Below are 15,172 nucleotides of genomic sequence, written 5' to 3'. Positions count from 1 at the left end.
TACATTTTCTGATTGTACTCTCCCATTTCCTGGATATTTTGAATTGCTGTCCCTCCTCATATAGTAACCTTCATCTTCTTCAGATCTAATCTCTCCATCTTCTTCTGCCTCCTCTTTTTGTGTCACCTTTCTGTTTTGCTGTCCCCTTGTCACAACACGTCTCCTCTGAGGTACTTCCTGTCTCTCTGGGTCCAGGCTCTCTGGTGTTGGTAAGTCATTCACAAGCAAAAGGAGGTTTCAGTGCAGTGTTCTAATCTTGCATTCATTGTTTTCAGGATGCACTTTGTATACAAAGTTGTCACCTAGTTGCTCTTTCAGAACATAAATGGTGGGCTCCCAATAAGAACGCAGCTTTCCTGGGCCACCTTTCTGACTTAGATTCCTTACAAGGACACGATCTCCAGGTCTTAGGATGACTCAGCTGGCTTTCTGGTCATAGTACTCTTTATTGTGAAGACTCATCTGCTTGCTCTGCGCTGCAATTCTATACGCTTCAGCCATCCGATCTGCCCAGCGTTCAGCATACCCGTGTGGGGTGTTGAATCCGTCTTCCTGCACCAGCCCGAACAATAAGTCAATGGGGAGTTGGGGATGGTGACCATACATAAGGTAGAAGGGCGAGTACCCCGTTGATTCATGTTTGGTGCAGTTGTAGGCATGGATTGCCTTCTGCAGATGTTCCTTCCAGCTATGTTTATCCTTATCAGTCTGCATCACAGCATCTGTAGCAAAGTTCGATTTAGTCTCTCTACAGTATTTTTACATACAGAGACAATATTAATTTCACCATTGTGACAAACCAACAATTGGGGCATCACACTATTGTTCGAGACAATGCGGCTATGTTGGGCTGGTCTGGATTCTTAGGCCATATGTGCCACATGTTTACACTTTTTGTGAAAATGGACCTAAAAATGACTTGCTAATACTAAGTTGGTATAGAGTATTTTAAATTAAATTCTTAGACATAAATTCATATTTTGATCAATCACTTCAATTTCAGAAAATAAAAACTTGGCAGGATCCAACTGTTACGAAAGGAGAATCAGCTGATGCAAAAGAGGCATAAATATAACACCTGCCTTAATTAAACTTGCAAACATTACACACCAGCCTATGTCATTCTCTCTCTCTCTCTCTCTCTCTCTCTCTCTCTCTCTCTCTCTCTCTCTCTCTCTCTCTCTCTCTCTCTCTCATTATTTCTTGGCCAGGGTTAAGTTTCAGTTTTCATTCTAAGTTTGACCCTCCCATCTCTGGGAAAGGACTATAAAACAGTGTCTGGACCATCTTCGGCATCATACAGCTTCTGAAGCATTTATTGTACAGGCAACCAAGATGAGGTAAGATGCATTTACAATTTATAATGATTTTGATGTTAGCAAAACTATCAGCTAGTCAGACATTTCCAACGTAAATATTCTGTTATCTAAAGATACAGTGATTATCATTTTAAAAACATAAGGATAAATAACTGAATGTAAAGTAGAGCTCACTGTCATGAAAGAGTTACAAATTATAAACAAGAGTGAAGTCAGTATTGCATTACAATATTTATTTGATCTATTTTATACCATCCTGTTGATTACATTCAATGTTGGATTAATAATAGATTTTGTTTCTGAAAAAACTGTGCTGATTATAAGTAATTCAATTCATTTCTCTCATCCTGTTGTTGTTGCTTTTTTACTAGTGTGAATCAGGACAGATCTTTAAGAGAAAATCTTCTCCAGCTGGAATGCCACTTTACTTGGGCCTTGATAAAAGATGATTTCAATGTAACGGATGTTCTCAGTAGACTAGAAGAACAGATTAAGTTAGATCTGGGAAAGAAGGAGGGACTTGCACAAACTTACAGTGCTTTGGCATATGTAAAATTCCTTTTGGAGTTTCATGAAGAGGCACTTTGCAACCTCATGACATCTGTGAAGCTCAGCATGGAATGCCATGGGGAGGAATTCCACAAGACTCTCATTGTCACCTATGGAAACCTTGCCTGGATGAACTACCACATGAAGAACTATACAGAGTGTGAAAGTTACCTGAAGAAACTTCAGAAGATAAATGAACTGATTCCAACTGAATCTTCATCTGTTCCAGAGGTGCTTGGTGAGAAGGGATGGACCTTTCTTAAATTTTCTCGCACGTACTACGACAGAGCCATAGAATGTTTCAGAAAGGCCTTAGAACAGGAACCAGAAGAAGGTGAGTGGAACGCTGGTTATGCCATCGCTCTATATCGCATTGAATACAACTTACCTTTTGAGGATTCCCTCACAATCAAGCAACTGAGACGGGCCATTGACACAAATCCAGATGATGATGTTCTTAAGGTTCTCCTAGGGATGCGACTGGCAGTTTACAAGAGGTACGATGAGGCCGAAATCTGGGTAGAGAAGGCTTTAGAAAGATCTCCAGAACACCCGCATGTCATGCGATATGTGGGGAAATACTTCAGGAATAAAGGATGTGTTGATAGGTCTATGACTCTGTTGAAGAGAGCACTTGAAAATGCACCAAATTCAAGTTTCATTCATCATCAGTTAGCTCTCTGCTATAAGCTTAAGAAAATTCAACTGCTGCAGGAGGGAAGCCACCATGCCAAGATGTCTAAGGTTCAACAGATTCGTGATCTATGTATCTACCATTTGGAAAAATCTACCACCCTAAAACCCTCCTTCATTTCTGCAATGAGTGATCTGGCACTGCAGTACGGAGAACGGCGTGAACTGTCACGGGCTGATGAGCTATTTGAGATCACATTTAAAACAGCCAAACAGAAAAATGACAATCTCCATGTGATCAACTTTTACTATGCTGAATTCCAGCTGCATTGCCACAAATGTGAGGCTTTGGCTATCAAGCACTACATGGAATGTCTGAAGATGTTCCCAGAATCAATTGAAGGGAAGAAAAGTGCCTACAATTTGAAAAAGATCGCTGATAAACGTATCCATAGAAACACAGATGATGCAGATGCTCATGGGATACTAGGTTTCATTCACAGAGTGAAAGGAGAGAACCGTCAAGCCATTGAGTGCTATGAGAAAGCTCTGAGTTATGGAGACAATGCTGAGTACCTCAGTAACCTTTGTGCTCTCAGGCTGTCTTTAAAGTAAAATCACAACATTAGGCCTTGTATGTTTACTGGTGTATAAGTATTGTAATATACTGTAAGTTACTGATTGTGCTTCGTCTACTTGCAACAATTGCATCTATTCTACATGATTGTAAATTGTACATTGTGTTCAATAGAAGATTGATAATATAAAATTGTATTGCCTGTATATGCCTGTTTTAAGATTAAACTATCATTGACATAACATCTTGTTGAATAAAGCTAAAAAATATTACTCAGTATTTCCTAAAATAAGTTTTAAAACTTATAGTTAAAAATAATCATAATAATAAATCTGTTACTCAAGCTTTTATCTATATGCAGGGGTGCAACTAAACATTTGTTGAGTGGTATGCAATATCAATGTTGGAGTTAGTTAATAATTGATTCAGGTTAAAATATATATATAAATATACTGGCGTCTCCGGTGAAAATATAATATATAAATATCTCTGTGTACTAATGGGTAATTTATATTTTTACATCTTATACTTCTACAATGTTCTGCAATTCATGTTTTTAATTCACTGCTTGTTTTTTCCCCACATATGATTTACCGAAAGGACAAGTTATTGTAAATCAAAGCTTTTGTTTTGCAGCTTATTATACCTTTTATCAGAATAGATTTTTCCAGTGTGAGGATGTTTGAATGACGTACAAATGATATGTGTAGTTACATTGGTTACATGCACCACAATGACGGTTGCCTTCTGGGATAGATGTCAAACGTGCCTTGTCATTTCACAGGTGGAGAAGGGATCAAGTCAGACTTAAGCAGTCTCTTAAATTACGTCCTTTTTGAACACTGTAACGTCTCATATCCAGTTGTAAAATATGCCAATGTTGATTTATGATTTTCTTGAATTGCTCAGAACATTTAGATCATTTCGTGGTAAACACAACCAATAACTTTTTTTTTTTGGCATTTCTCTTTTTTCTTGAATAAGTCTAAACGGGACTGTTTTTAATTTTTTTTCTTCAATAAAAACGTTTCTTCTTACCATTCAAATTCCTATTAAGATCTTCTGGTCTACTAAATATTATTTTTATCCAACAAAATTGACTATGGAAGACTACTTTAAAGGTAACGGATGTAAGAATCAGCCCTCACTAATGTGTTACAGGCTGTAAGTTTCCTAAAAAGGTCTCTATGACGCCAATTTCCTTCTTTAACAATCCATAAATCTGATTTTGTTCTTATCAACATCCATGGTAAAATTCTAATATTCAGAGCAAATATTTAAGTATTGGTGGAAAGGGTCAAATTGTTCAACACTTCCCTTGATTCACTTGATTCCAGAAGCAATCATCCAAATATATCTTCCAAATGAACACATTAGCACCATGATCATGCTGTGAACATATGAACTTTTCTTCAGAAAGGCCCATATACAAGTTTGCAAAAGAGTGTTAAATGCACTCCCCATGGCCACACATCTTGGATAAAGAAATAATTCTGAAAAATAATTGTGAGAGAGTACAATTTCAGGTAAGGTGTTTCAGGTAAAGTACACTTACAAATCGTACATTTTTATTTAATGCTGTGTTTGCCAAACGTTTGATTGGGTTGGCAAGACTCATGTTAGGGAGTGCTCAGCCCACTCCTGCCCATGCCTTCATCCGGCCGCGCTTGAAAGGTATTATTATAGGAGCTATATGATTTTGGCGCCCCTATGCGCTGCACATGCTGCATACCACATTTTTGTGCTCCATGCCAATACAGACGACGTCTTTTGGGAAGGCGGATAGTTTACAAAAAAAATAAAAAATAATAATAAGAAGAATAATAATAATACAATAAAAACAATAAATAAAAAATTATAAATATATATAAATAAAAAAATCCCTGTAATGTTCATGATTGGTAACTTTCGGTTTCGACTCTGCTGCGTTGCATAACGATAGTTCCTTATACGCTCCAAACCTCTAACAACAACAACGTCGCACTGTTTCTTCGCCACGCTGAAAATGAGGTAAGCTTTCATCTTTATTGTTGCTGTATATTTATTATCTTCTCTTCTTTCTTTTTTTATTTGATCAATGCTCGTGTTTTAAGCAGGGCAAACAGGCACCATATGCTTTAATGCGTCATTTGACGACTTCAAACTTAAATTACTTTATATATATATTTTTATCTTTATGAATAAAGCGGAGACCCTGGAGTGTATTTGGAGAGACTGTAATATCAGCAGAGTAACCGATTAGAAATGAGACACGGGTGAAATCACGATTGTGCTTGATTACATTCAATGGCTTAAACAAATCCACGCAGCGCAGCGAATGGAACAGAACAGCACTGTCGAACAGCATATTCTAGATCACTTAACATGTGACCAAAGTGAAAAGTCTGACTCTGTCTGATAATGATTAAATATACAGTATCTTCTCATTCAATGCAGCAGTACAGAGGAGAAACCTCTCAAGACTGAACTGGACCAGCTAGAATGCCATTTCACATGGGATTTAAAAAAAGCAGACACAAATCTCACTGATCATTTGAATAGATTGGAGCACAACCGTGACTTAAATCTGGGGGACAAGGCAGGGACTGCACGAACACATAACTCATTGGCATATGTCAGGTATCTTTTGGGTTCTCATGAAGAAGCACTAACCAACCTGCAGAGATCTGTGGAGCTCACTAAAGAATATTATGAGGACAACTGCGACAAGAAACTCATTGTCACATATGGAAATATTGCCTGGCTACACTATCACATGAAGCAATATGCCGAATGCAAAAGTTACCTGGAAAAATTGAGGGAGATCAAAGGAAAAAAAATTGTCCCTCACGAGGTGCTTGGTGAGAAGGCCTGGGCCCTGTTCAAGTTTTCACGCAAGTATTATGGCAGAGCAAATGAGTGTTTCAGGAAAGCATTAGAGCTGGAGCCTGAGGAGGGTGAGTGGAATGCTGGTTATGCCATTGTACTGTGCCGAACAGAAACTAAGTGCAAGAGTCCAAAGGATTCATTAGCAATTCAACAACTTAGGCGAGGAATAGAAACAAACCCAGATAACGATGAGCTCAAGCTTCTTTTAGCTCTGAAATTGGCTGAGTTTAAGCTGTTTGATGAGGCTGAGGACTTGGTGGAGAAGGCTTTCGAGATGTCTCCAGATAGTCCACATGTAATCAGGTATGTTGGGAAATACATGCGAAACTATGGATCTTTGGATAGGTCCATTGGCCTGTTGAAAAGAGCATTAGAGATTGCCCCAAATTCAGCTTTCATACACCATCAGTTGGGTCTCTGCTACAAAATAAAAAAAGAAGGATTTGGCTCGTTTCGTGAGAAAAAAAGATTTCGTCGTTTAAGCATCTCCCATCTTGAGAAGGCTATCACTCTGAAGAGTGGCTTCGTTATTGCAATGGCACATCTGGGTATTCTCTATGGTGAGGACAGAAAAATCAAACAGGCTGAAGAAGTGTTTCAAACAGCCATATCCATTTCTGACGAGAAAACTGATGGACTACAAGCAGTTCATTTGTATTATGGGGAGTTCCAGCAGTACAGAAAAAACTGTCTCCCATTGGCCATTGAACACTACAAGAAATGCTTGAAAATGGCAAATGATACAAAACATGGAAAGAAAAGTGCTAAGAATCTGAGAAAGATTGCTAGCAGATATGTATCGATGGCAGAAGCTTTAAGCATACTAGAATTTATTGAGCAGGTAACAGGTGGGAGACTTTCAACTGCAGAGGGCTGCGAGCATGTTCTAGAATCCACAAATAATGAGGAATAGTGCAAAGTGGGGTTTTTTCAGATGCACACAAATTATTTTATTGAACATATATTGCAGTTGCTATTGTGTTTGTGATTTGATTGTCTAAGTGTACTTTAGGTGGAGGGCAAATGGAGCTCACTACAACACTTTTTCCTTTTTATTGCAACTTTGTAGAACTGAGCACAATAAATCCGCACTGCCCTCTTCTGACTGAAAAAAAATCTTCATTAGAGATTTCTTTGAACCTGTTTCACAGTACATATCCTTTAATTTAGCATCCTCACATTTTTGTCTCCATCAAAAGATAAAAGACCCTTTTTCATAATTCTATATGATTGACCTTGTTAATATGTCATACATTGTGTTTTTTATTTTTGACAACATATATTCAACATGACTGACAAAGTGGTAAAGCACCATAATACTGTATATATACACCTCCTTCTTTTATCCCAGAAGATTCAAATGGGTAAAATGTATATATTATGTGCCTATTTGGCATTGTAAGGGGATTTTCCATTCAGCTCTGCTGTAATATTTCTATGATTATTTAGAAAAAAGTAATGATGCAACTTTCTAACAGATATTTTAATTAAACAATATTACACATCTTTACAAGACTTTTGTAAACTTACAGTCAATATTGTGTTGCAAATTTGTATTAGGGATATACAGCATCAACACAATAAACTGTGTATGAAAGTAGGTGTGAGTCAGTGTGTGTGTGGTCATAGATGTATTATGGACCAGTGGGCACAGGCTCACCAACTAGCCCTTCACCACACTGGACTGTTGAAGACTGAAAAAATATAGCCTGGTCTGATGAATCTCGATTTCTGCTGAGGCACACAGATGATAGGAACAGAATTTGGTGCCAACAGCATGAATTCAAGGACCCAACCTGGCTTGTGTCAACAGTCCAGGCTGGTGGCAGTTGTGTAATGTGTGGGGAAGGATTTCTTGGCAAACTTTGGGCCAGTTAATCCCAATCAATCATTGTTTGAATGCCACAATCTGAGTATTGTTGTTGACCATGTGCATTACTTCATGGCCACAATTTACCCATCTTCTAATGGCTAATTCTAGCATGATAATGCACTATGTCACAACGCAAATGTCATCTAAAACTGGTTTCATGAACATGACAATGAGTTCACTGTTCTTTAGTGGTCTTCCCAGTCACCGAATCTGAATCCAAAAGGACACCTTTGGGATGTGGTAGAATGGGAGATTTGCAGCATGGATGTGCATTGGACAAATATGCAGAAATTGCATGATGCAACCATGTCAACATGGACCAGAATCTCAAAAGATTGTTTCCAACTTATTGTAGAATCCATGCCATGAAGAATTTAGGCTGTTCTGAGAGCAAAGGGAGCCCCTGCCCTGTATTAGTACCTTGTTCCTAATAAAATTATCAGTGAGTGTATTGCATTTGTTATTGTATTTGTGGTTTGAATGTCGAAGCTTATACTAAGGGCAAATTGAGCTTAGTGAAGTAGCCTAATTGTTCAATCATATGGCAACTTGGGCTTAGAATTCTATGAATCAACACTTATCTCTTCTGACTTGAAACAAACAATTTAAAAAACTACTTTTCTCGATATATCAATGAACATATTACAGTATATACCCTGAAATGTCCTGAAATTCTTTTCCCAATGAGAGGAAACTAAATGTGTTTTCTTACAGTGAATGTAAACACTCTGTAATGTTCAGATCGAATCTACATTGCAGCCATATCACCCTCTAGCTCAAGACTGGTTGCCCACTGAAGCTACACAGCTGGGGAAAAATAAGGTTGATGCTGGAAGTGGTATTAGGGAGGCCAGCAGGGGTGCTCACTCTGTGGTCTGTGTGAGTCCTAATGCCCCATTGTAGTGATGAGACACTGTATTCTAAAAAGGCTCCGTCCTACAGATGAGTTGTTAAACTGAGGTCCTGACTCTCTGTGGTCATTAAATCACAGGGCACTTCTTGTAAAGATAGGGGTGTAAGCCCAGCGTCCTGGCTAAATTCTCCCCATTGGCCCTTCTCAATCATCGCCTCTTAATAACCCCATCCATTAAATGGCTGTATAACTCTACTCTCTCCTCTCCACCAATAGCTGGTATGTGGTGAGTGTACTGGTGCACTATGGCTGCTGTTGCATCATCCAGTTGGATGCTGCAAAATGGTGGTGGTTGAGGAGAGTTCCCTGTTCACTGTGTAAAGCACTTTGATAGTGTCAGAAAAGCGCTATATAAATGTAACGTTCATTCATACATCTTTGTATGTACAATAAAACAACATTCACACACTGCTTGAGAATCTTTAATGATAGATACTGTGAACCTCATCTGTACCTCATCTCAATTTCATATGTTTCATATGTCTTTCTAAGGGAGGGTATCATTTTTGGTTACAGTTCATCATCATCATCATAATCATCATCATCATCACCATCATCATGATTTAACCCTCATAATATGTCAAAAAATAAAAATAATAAAAAAGGATATATATCCTTTATGGTATTGAGGTCAAATGGACCCTAATTGTTTTCAGTGCAATCAACCAAAATTCACACTATGAAAAACAGAAAAGAATTAAGCGAAAACAGAAAACATTTACAGTGTCCTGCAGAGACTAAAAAATGATATGAGAAATATGAGAAAACTATGTTTAACCCTCACTATGTTTATATTAAGTACAGCACGTTTACTGTACAAGACAGATTGACACACACAGTTTAAATAGTCAAAAACAGCTTAAAACAGTAAACCTTTAATTGGATGAATTGTTACAGATTACAAAAAATAAAAATAAATATGAGAACATATTATATATAGACTGTTTATAGAGGAAAAAATAACTGCAGAACTCAAAATACAGGCTCATTTATTTACCATCAATTCCGAAAAAGTCGGATCTGTTGTATACAATTTTTATACAAATTTTCCATGACAATTCAGTGTGTTTACAATTTGCATGCATGTTCATGACCCTGTAAGAGGTGTCAAATTTCAAGGAGAATGTAACACAGTTAAAGGATGGGCAAGGAGGTATGGAGGCCCAAACCTGCATAAATAATAAATAAATAAATGTAATATACAAAAAATAAATAAAGGAATAAATGTCTTGATAAAAAAAATATATAATTAGTTTTTAATTACATTTATTCCTGAATTTATTATTGTATGACTTTATTCCTTTATTATTTTCTATATTTATTTTTAACTTTATTTTTATTCTTTTTAACTTTTAATTATTTATTAATTTATTTTGCATATATTTTTATTTATGTGTTCATTTATTTTTTAGATTTATTTATTCCCACATATATCTATTTCCATATATATTTATTTATTTATACATGTATTTATTTTTACTTTTCTGTGTGCAACATGTAAATGAGGGAGGCGGTCCTTGTGTAGCTCCAGTGCATCATTGGTTGAGAGCTCAATAGTACTTATAGGAAGCAGATGGACGTCCCACCTTAGCACCCTCTGACTCGCACAGATTTTGAATATGCAGGGAACGTTTTGCAGAGAGTTTAACAATCCAGGATATGCTTCGACATTCATACTGGCCTACAGCTCTCCTAAACCATCAATAAGCACCTCTACTCTTAATGAAACAGTCATTTGATGCGTGGTTATTGACTTCATTCTCAAGTTGCGCAACTCTCTAGATATATGTGAAGCGTCAGCTATAGTTTTTTTTTATATTTTTTTTTTATTGCAGGCTACATACATGCATAAACGATCAGGGAAATGAAGCATGGTTGTATCTTTTACAATGAACAATCATAACAAGAAATATCAATAGTATGGATTTGCAAACATCAAAATATGAAGTTTTATTCACAGAAAAATAAGAAAAGTATAAGGTTAAATCATATCATTTATGAAACTTTCTAATTTTGTAGTTTTGTTAAAGAAACAGTTCCCCATTTATTTTGTGATTGTAGTATAACCAATAAATCTTGGATTGACTTAAGCTCTTATGTTTTTAGCCCCACAAATAGCTTTAGTTTACACGATATGGCTGACCTAACGTCACATTAAAACAAGTCAATAGTAATCGAGCACACGCTTCAAAGCAGAACCTGCCCACATAATTATCATACAAGAGACAGAAATGTAAGAATAAATACAAAAATAAATAAATGTGGGAATATTTAAATATAGAAATAAATACATGTGGGAATAAATACATATACAAATAAATTAATGCATAAATAATAATTTTAAACAAAAACAAATGAAAGAATAAAAAAGTATTAAAGAATAAAAATAAAAAGAGAAAATAATAAATAAAAAGAGAAAATAATAAATTAAGGATAAAAAGTCATACAAAAATTAATTCAGGAATAACTTTCATTAAATGCTAATTATATTTGTTTTATCAAGACATTTATTCCTTTATTTATTTTCTTCTTATTACATTTATTTATTTATTATTTTTGCATGTTTTGTCCTCTATAAGGAGGAGGCGAGAACCGGCTTGTCAATATAAATGATAATTTAATTAAACTCAAACCAAAAGCGCACGCGCGTAATTCTCTCTCTCTCGAACATCGTCACCGGCCGCCTTTATCCCTCGCGCGCCTCATCAGGCCGATTGGGGACTGGGCGCGCGATATTCCGACCACTCAAACATTTAAATGGGCCAAATTGACCTAATATTTTAATCAGCTTGTGATAATCATGCGTTACTGTCAATTGGTCACTATATAGCTTATTACTAACTGTAAAATAAATTATATGGTTTGGTATTAAGCTATGCATTCACACAGGAATATGAAAATGGCCTGATGTAAAGGTAAATCTTAGAATCACTCCTTGCTCCCCTAATAAATTAACTTAATATTAAATTGGTCTAAAAGTTTCCAACTGATTAGTGACAAAAACAAACAAACAATAAATAAACAAATCTTCCTCTTGTCCCTGAATGTTGGGACCAAAAGTTGAGAAAGTAGTTTAAGATTTGTTGTTTACCATGACTAAAATTCACCTGTTGAGATAGATATTGGCTTATTTACTGTAACTGGATAAACTAACAGAATTAACAGAATTTTCTGGGTTTATTTAGAGCATTTGTGATATGTTGGTGATATGTTGGTTGTATTTTTGTTAAAGCATTTACATGAATCCTTAAGTAACATTTCATTGATATTTGAGCTGGAAAATTGCCTAAATTGTCATTTGAAATGGTACTTCTTTTCTAGATGGATGAACTCCTTCTTGTGTGTTACCAGCGTTTTTCCTTCATGTTGGATTTCTATGTAAAAAGTGCTTTATGAATAGTTACCTCATGTCCCTCCTCAGTGTCTTTGCATGCACAACATGAAGGTTAGCAGGGTTTCTGAATTTCTGTGATCATGACATGAGATTGACAAAATTTATAAAGAAACGTTTGTTCAGTGATTCACCTGACTCCTTTTCATCATGTCAGTGTGTGAACCAACATAGCTTTTTATGCCTGGGTTGTTGTGATATATTTGGCAGACAAAGACAGAAAGACCAACCCAAAAAATAGCGACAAACATAAACCTCAAACAAAAAGCAATATTTTGAAAGTGGCACAGAGCCATAGTCTCACCCCCGCTCTAACCTACAAATGCCTTACTTGTCTCGTTAAACTGGGATAAGAGAAAGTATCGCATCAAACGAATTACACAATGGATGTTTAAAAAGGGTAAACTGAGAAGGGTTACAGCAAGACAATAAAAACAAACAGTATAGTCCCTCCATTCCATTTTTTAGCTTTATGAACTCTCCAAATCATTTGTCTGGGTAAAATAACCTGACTTGTCCTGGAAACTACAGAAAGTTGAAATGCATATACTGAACTGACCGTTGATGACTTTCAGCTGTAAGATATCTTCCATAGGTCATCAAATACTTCAAGAAAAGATGGCACCCGATACACGAGATGAAAAGAAAAGAACTATGACTGTATGGAAGATAGCTGACAGCCAAGTACTGATATACATAATAGCTCAAATAATAGTCACATTTATTCAGCAGGGAAACATTCCACTCAGAAGCCTATATGGACGCAATGAGAAATACTATAAATGTGTATATTTAAAATATACATTTTAAATGTGTGGCTATAATATTAAAAGTATTTTTAAATCATTAAATGATACATTCACAATTTTAAGGTACTATTTAATGCTAGAGAATTTTTTTGTGGAGAATTTATAAGAATTCTATTACAATACAATTCTTTGTAGAATTCTATGAATCAGTCCTCTTTTGACCAGACTATTACTTCAACAGAGATTTCAGCAAGGTCTAAATAATGAATTTCTTGACAGTTTAAGTTTTTAAACAATGAATACCCAATACCAGGATTTTTGAGGCAGGACAGCGGGTCATTTAACAGGTTACAGATGCTTTCCAAGTAAGCATTTATGCTGTTGGTCAAAATAAACAGTATTGTTTCAATTCAGGTGTATTTGCAAAGTAAAAGTGTCACTACCCAAGTTTGGGACCTACATAAGAGGCAGTCAAAAGTAAAATAAAAACACAAAAATGTTGCAATGGCCAGGTTAAAAAAGGTGAGGTTTTCTTTACAGCGAAAATAAAGAAAACAGCAGTAAATATAAACTTACTAAACTGCTGAGCAGACAAACTTCAACTATCAATTAGTTAGCAAAACCTCCTAACTCCTGTTAAAAAAGAAAAACACAGAAAATAACTCTTCCTAGGGGCTGTTCCATAAAAGCCGCTTAGAAAAGCGGGGATTAAAGTCCAAAACCTGACTTGAATGAGCCGAGCTAAACATCCGCGCTTAAATTGGTTCCATAACAGTAAGTTGAGGATCATGTGATCTTACTAATTTGAGTCAGGTTTAAATAGTCTAGATAATTGCGCATGCACGCCATTGTTTAAAAGTCCTGAAAAGTCGAGCATGGGTCAATCGATTTACTGTGGGCTACCATGGCAACAAAAGGAAAAGATAGAGCAGCGATGTTCACGGCAACGGAACAGCGTTTGCTATTGGAAACATATGAAGAATTTAAAGATGTCATCACCACAAAAGGCAATACAGCGGCAATAAATAAAGCAAGAGAGAAAGGTTGGCAGGAAATTGCTGATCGTCTCAATGCGTAAGTAGCGGTGTAAACTATTTAAAATACTTTATCAACATTGAATGTGTCACAATACATTCCAACGTTTGTGTGTGAATAACAGTAACGTTAATTGCTTTCACGCAGCAGCAACTTAAGTGAAGGAAAAAGAACCTGGCAGCAGGTGAAAATAAAATATAAAAATATAGTTCAGAATGGTAAGTAAATCTAATGGTATGTACATATGTAATAAATGCCAGCTTGAAGTTACAACTATTCAGGTTTTTTTTTAATAATTTTTTTTAATTGCAGCGACCAAAAAAGAAGACTGAGGTTGCTGGCACTGGGGGAGGGCCACCATCAGCCAGCTTCACTCCTGCAGAGGAGCTGGCTTTGGAAATTAATAAAGGGAGGCCCGTCCTTGAGGGAATAGAGGGGGGGCATCATCTAAAATGATATCACGTAGTATAAGGAGTGAGTATATAAAAGGTGTGTATGTTTTATTATCATTATTCATTCCTGACTAACTGATTTCCTCCTTCCTTAAGCATTGTAAGCCTAAGTACATCATAGCAGTAATGTCACGTAGAGGTACTTGTGCTACTGTAATGGTGCATTTTGGTTAAAAAAAAAATATTTTTTCTATCAAGATTCTGTATGCATTATGGATCCACCAGACATCATGTTGCCTGTGAGTATGAGACCTTTTAAATCAGTCATGTAAGCTAATGAGTTTAACTGAGTTTAATCAGTGGTCACAGGGAGACGGCCCATCAGTTGAGGAGGATGAGGAGACTGTGTCTGTATGTTCAAGGAGGCCTGAGGTACTCACAGGTTACATGCTATACTGTATTGAATATTAAAAAGTGTACTTGTGTGATAAAATGATCATAATGTGTTTTCAGGATGCTGACACTGTTCTAGAGCCCTCTCAGTCTGGGACCACATGTGACAAAGTGAGTATTAAGAAATGAAAACAATGTGACAAGAGTATTCAATGAAATAACTTAAATCTATGTTGCTACAGAACCCAGAAAACATAAAAGGAGTGTATAAACGCTACCTCCTTAAACAAATGGAAGCGATCGATATCGACATCCAGTATAAAAAACTGAAGATGAGGAAGTTGGAGCTGGAAATTCAACAGCTACAGAAAAATGCAAGTAGAACTACCATTTTTTTAAAAAAAGGAAAAGAATAAAAAAACATTACCTTTTTGATCACCTTCCACAACATTTATTTGTGTGTTTTCACCCCTAACAGGC

General features: G+C 36.2%; 2 protein-coding genes across 2 annotated transcripts; both read left to right on the top strand.

The window, feature by feature from the left end:
• Nucleotides 1–3,204, top strand: LOC127627109 (interferon-induced protein with tetratricopeptide repeats 5-like). The gene is made up of 3 exons (XM_052103357.1): nt 1–209; nt 1,212–1,340; nt 1,691–3,204. Exons 2-3 carry the CDS (start codon nt 1,336–1,338, stop codon nt 3,114–3,116), a joined length of 1,431 nt encoding a protein of 476 aa, XP_051959317.1. The 5' UTR covers nt 1–209; nt 1,212–1,335; the 3' UTR covers nt 3,117–3,204.
• A 1,629-nt stretch (nt 3,205–4,833) lies between these two features.
• Nucleotides 4,834–9,073, top strand: LOC127626939 (interferon-induced protein with tetratricopeptide repeats 1-like). The gene is made up of 2 exons (XM_052103081.1): nt 4,834–5,088; nt 5,515–9,073. The coding sequence occupies exons 1-2, from the start codon at nt 5,084–5,086 to the stop codon at nt 6,857–6,859; spliced, it is 1,350 nt and encodes a 449-aa protein (XP_051959041.1). The 5' UTR covers nt 4,834–5,083; the 3' UTR covers nt 6,860–9,073.
• The last annotated feature ends 6,099 nt before the right edge of the window (nt 9,074–15,172 follow it).

The sequence above is a fragment of the Xyrauchen texanus genome, chromosome 33 (assembly GCF_025860055.1).
Source record: "Xyrauchen texanus isolate HMW12.3.18 chromosome 33, RBS_HiC_50CHRs, whole genome shotgun sequence".
NCBI classification, from domain to species: Eukaryota; Metazoa; Chordata; class Actinopteri; order Cypriniformes; family Catostomidae; genus Xyrauchen; species Xyrauchen texanus.
Note: the sequence above shows the minus strand (reverse complement) of the source record. Positions and strands in the feature narration are given on the sequence as shown.